A 4,431-nucleotide genomic window follows, 5' to 3' on the forward strand; every position below is an offset into this window, starting at 1 on the left:
AAAACCATTAAGGAAAACATTTCGCGATAGGTTTCGATAAAATATAGTCAAATAAATTGCTATCAGTCACTATGTAATTATACAATGTTAACCACAGCTGTATCTAGTTATATTTATACAAGTATCGTTCTATCAATCTAAAATAATTCCTCATTTCTGACCTATTAAGACGTGTAGTTTTCCTCACAAACTTCTGAACTGCGGTTAGTTTTTCTTAACTCTGCCATAAACACTTCTTCACAAAACTCACACAAGAGTAAACTTTCGGTTTTTGAACTTTTCTCTGTTTTTGAGAGAAATAAACTGTTAAATTCTCCTACGTATGAGTTTATTAATGACGTATGTATAGTCATAATATCAGAAGGGGCCGCGGTGGCTCAGTGGTAGAGCGTTCACCTCTGGTGCTTGGGGTCCCGGGTTCGATCCCAGCCCCTGCCAAGTGAACTTTGTGGTGGACAAATACCGTGTGTGGGGGTTTTCTCGGGGTTCTCCCGTTTCCTCCCACTTTCTTCATTCCACCATTTCATTCATTTCTCATAATCACCCTCTCCTTTAGCCTCACCGGCACAGACGTGGGACGTAAAACTCAAAGATTTCATTTCATTTCATTTCATAATATCAGAGGCGGCCTTAGTAGTAGGCGAAGCCCCTCCCCCGAAGCCAGGAAACATAGGTGAAATTTTTGAGGGGGTAAGGGGTTCTTATGGCATGGGGGTCGATATAACTTACGACATTAATGATTCGGAAACATTTTACATGCATGCAAGATCAACAAACTAGAACACATAATAAAACTATTACTGACTTAAGAAGCAGCTGCTTTGACGGTCACAGACGGAAGTCCACTTTTCTGGCTTTTCACTGTGCAAAATCGTTGATAAGGTCCTCGTAGTCCATTGTTGAGGTAACTTCCTTTTCGATCTACAAAATAGTTAAACCGCACAATCTGCTTTGCGACATTGTTGATCGTAGATAGTTTTTGATAGGTTTCAACTTCGAAAAGCTTCTTTCCGCGCTGGAAACTGTCACAGGAATTGTCAACATAATTCTGTATGCAATAACGATGTTGGGAAATGAATCTCGAATGTGCCAAACGTACTGAAGACACTTTTGAGCGGCATTGATGTTATCAGGAAGCATTTCTCGAAAAATCTTCAATTCTGCTCACAAGTCAATTCCGTCAAAATCGCGTGAATCTTCTGCGCGTAACATGTTGTCCAAATCCATGCAGCACTTTAACAAATAATCGTCGTTCAATGACCGCAAAACCTTCAAGTTGTATAGAAATCCAAAGATTGAAGCATACTCTTCCAGTTGTTCGAATCTTTTTTCCGTTGAGGTAAGTACTTGATCCACTATCCATAAGAAATATCCTGTTCTGAAGGACTCCTCCGGCGAAAATGTTTCTTCGTCGTTACCCTCATAATCGAATTGTTTTTTCTTGCATCTGACTTCGTTCCTTGAATTTCTGAGCTACGTTCATTTCGGACGCAATTTCCTTTGCTGCGATCATAGCATCGGAGAATCCGATTTCCCGGTACTTTCTCAAGAAAGTAACAAGGCCTTTGATTTGCTGTATTGCCACATCGAGCTGCATGTCAGCTGATTGCAAAGTTTTGCTGACAGCATTCACAGCAAATAAAATATCATAATATATGATTAAGCTCAGAATAAACTCGAAGCTTTCGAGCTCATAATTTGCAAGACATTCGGCTTCACTTTTTACTAGCGGATCATTGGCGGTATCTGCGACAGTCAACAGTGCCTCCCTGACTTCTTTCGCCTGATAACGCAGCGCTTTCACACTTTCCAGGCGGCACTCCCACCGCGTTTCTGAAAGTGATTTTGTAGTCATGAAAGGCACGGTTTCTTCCAAAATTTTCCACCTTTTAGCCGAGGCAGCAAAGCATTCATATATTCTCTGTATGACACCAAAAAACGTCACTGCTTGGGAGTTGCATTTAGCCGTGTCTCCTAAAACAAGGTTCAAATTATGGCAGCCACACGGAGTGTAAAATGCTCGACTGTTCATGCGAAGAATGTGCGCTTGAACTCCTTGGTGTTTTCCCTTCATGTTCGCACCATTGTCGTACCCCTGGCCACGACAATCGGCGATGTCCAGACCGAGGTTCGCCAGTGCGGCAAGAAGATTCAGACAACCCCTTTCCTGATGCGTTGTCCACATCCAGAAATTCGATGAAGTGCTCCACCACCTTCACTTCCAGATCTGATACGTCCACAAAAAGCAATATTAGGGACATCTGCTCTTTGTGGCCAACATCAGGCAAGCAGTCAAGGATGACGGCAAAATATTTAGCAAGTTTCACTTTATCAATAATTTTCCCCTTTACTTCTGACGCCATCAGGTCGATAAGCTTGTTTTGGATCCTATGCCCGAGGTAATGGTCGTGAGCCTCGTCGTTCTTAATTCGGCGGAGATGTTCTTGCATTGTTGGATCGAATTTGACCAGCATCTCAACTAAGCCTAAAAACTGACCATTGTTCGGCGCATAAAGTTTCTCCGTTCTCCCACGAAATGCGCTGTTGTTTTCGGCAAGGTACCGTACAATCGTTAGAATTCTTGTTAACACTGCGCGCCAATGCAGCTTTTCTTTTCTAATTCGTTCTATCATCATGTTATCTATTGCGCTACCATTGGACATTCTCCGAGCTGATTCCAACCATTCTGTCATGCACTTAATGTGATTTACAGAAACTTCGTGGTGCTGAAGTTTATCGCCAAGGTGCTTCCAGTCGCAGCAGCCTTCGTTTGCTAACTGGCCTCTAGTAGCTGTCGTGCCAAACAACTTACAAGGAAAGCAAAATACTCTGTCTCTGATCTTCGAATAACTTAGCCATCACCTATCCACTGTTTCTCCGTTCGGCATCCTCCGTGTAAAGAAATTGTTCGAAAAATGTCTGTTACCTTCGTCCTTTGGGCATTCACAGTCACTTAGCCTGATTGGACACTTCTCCACTAACATGTCACGCACTTCACTGTTAATATGTTTCGAATTACCTGGATCGTGTATGTCCTCGAACAGTGTGCTCGTCGTTTGAAGAGTGTCAGAAGTATGCAGAGGAATTGTCGCGCTTTCACAGGAGAGGTTACTTGCTGGGTCTGTTGCAACAACGTTGTCCCTAGAGAATTGCACCAAGTTTTCATTGTTGCTTGTGGGACAGCAGGGCGTAGAAACAGTTTTGTTGCCGGCTAGTTTGTTTTCTTCGTCGGACGCAAAACTTGGTATCACAACCTGGTCTGTCGCATCACACCGGTCGCTCACAGTCACAGACAAATCATCATCCGTGTTCTCAAGTTTTTGGTGTTGATCCGCTGATTTTACCGCTACAACAAACTTGTCCAAAGATCCCTTTTGCTTCTGAATGAAATCTTTATATTTCCGTTTCTTGGCTTTCGCAGCCCCACTTTCGTATTTACGGAATTTGTCTCTGTCTCTGCCACTCATGAGAGTCACTTATTCTTTGCCCAATAAACGAATAATCGGAAGACACTCACGCACTAATCATAATATTACGTATCCACATCTCACTACGACTGCGCGGTCCGAATTCCGAAGCCAAACTGAGGTGGTACACAAGGCGTGCAATAGGAGCTATTTCTTGGAAGCGATAACACAGAGGTGTCCGTAGCAACAGGACCACTCTTCTGACCCAAAAGCAACAAACAACATGACTTCTCACTCTATTTCGACAACAAAGAAAAGTTGAGATAAGGCAATTTAGAGTCACGTGCATGGTATTAGCGTCGCCTTGTTTGCTGACCCATTGTTAATCCGAAACTCAAGGGCGTAATTATTACGGTACTTTAAAACCAAAAATATCATACCAAACGCTTTCATAGTAATGGTGTAGATTTCGGGAATTTAAGGCTTCTAAAAGTAAAATATTGAGTAGGAAGTTCTGGTTTATGAAAACTGGTTTCCGAAGAAATCCACCACACCGTATTATTGGCCAAAGTATTCACTTAACTCTAAGATACGGTACATTAGAATGTTGCAGAGGCCCCGCATATTTGTGCTGACTGTGACAAGAGTATATCCTATAGGGGGTCCTGGGGCGGATGCCCCAGTCGCCACCCCCAAAGGCCGCCTCTGATAATATTCACATTCGTGTTGGAGGAAGCCAGAACTTCAAGAGTTTTACTTATAAGCGATTAATTTTTGGTTTCTTGCTACATGCCGAGCAACGCTGAGACCGAAAGTGGTTAATTTCTGTTACTTCCAGTTTGACTAGAGGATCAAGATTGTAAATGGAACCTATTATTGGGACGCCTACTTCTTACCAAGAAATCGGTTTCTCCTATCTGTTGCCGTTTTTACTCTGGTACTTGTTCACAGATGGATGAACAGATAGACAGATGCAGCCATTCTGTAAGTCTTCTGATATTTATGCATAAATATTTAGATTGGA

The 4,431-nt window shown here is 42.6% G+C and overlaps 1 protein-coding gene across 1 annotated transcript; it reads right to left on the minus strand.

Annotated features, from left to right (window-relative positions):
- Positions 1-1,991: 1,991 nt before the first annotated feature.
- Positions 1,992-2,693, minus strand: LOC145675052 (zinc finger MYM-type protein 1-like). Its single transcript, XM_081745418.1, has one exon. The coding sequence runs from the start codon at positions 2,691-2,693 to the stop codon at positions 1,992-1,994; it is 702 nt and encodes a 233-aa protein (XP_081601544.1).
- Positions 2,694-4,431: the final 1,738 nt, after the last annotated feature.

Source organism: Thermobia domestica, chromosome 18 (genome assembly GCF_964235325.1).
Source record: "Thermobia domestica chromosome 18, izTheDome1.hap1.1, whole genome shotgun sequence".
Classification (NCBI taxonomy): Eukaryota; Metazoa; Arthropoda; class Insecta; order Zygentoma; family Lepismatidae; genus Thermobia; species Thermobia domestica.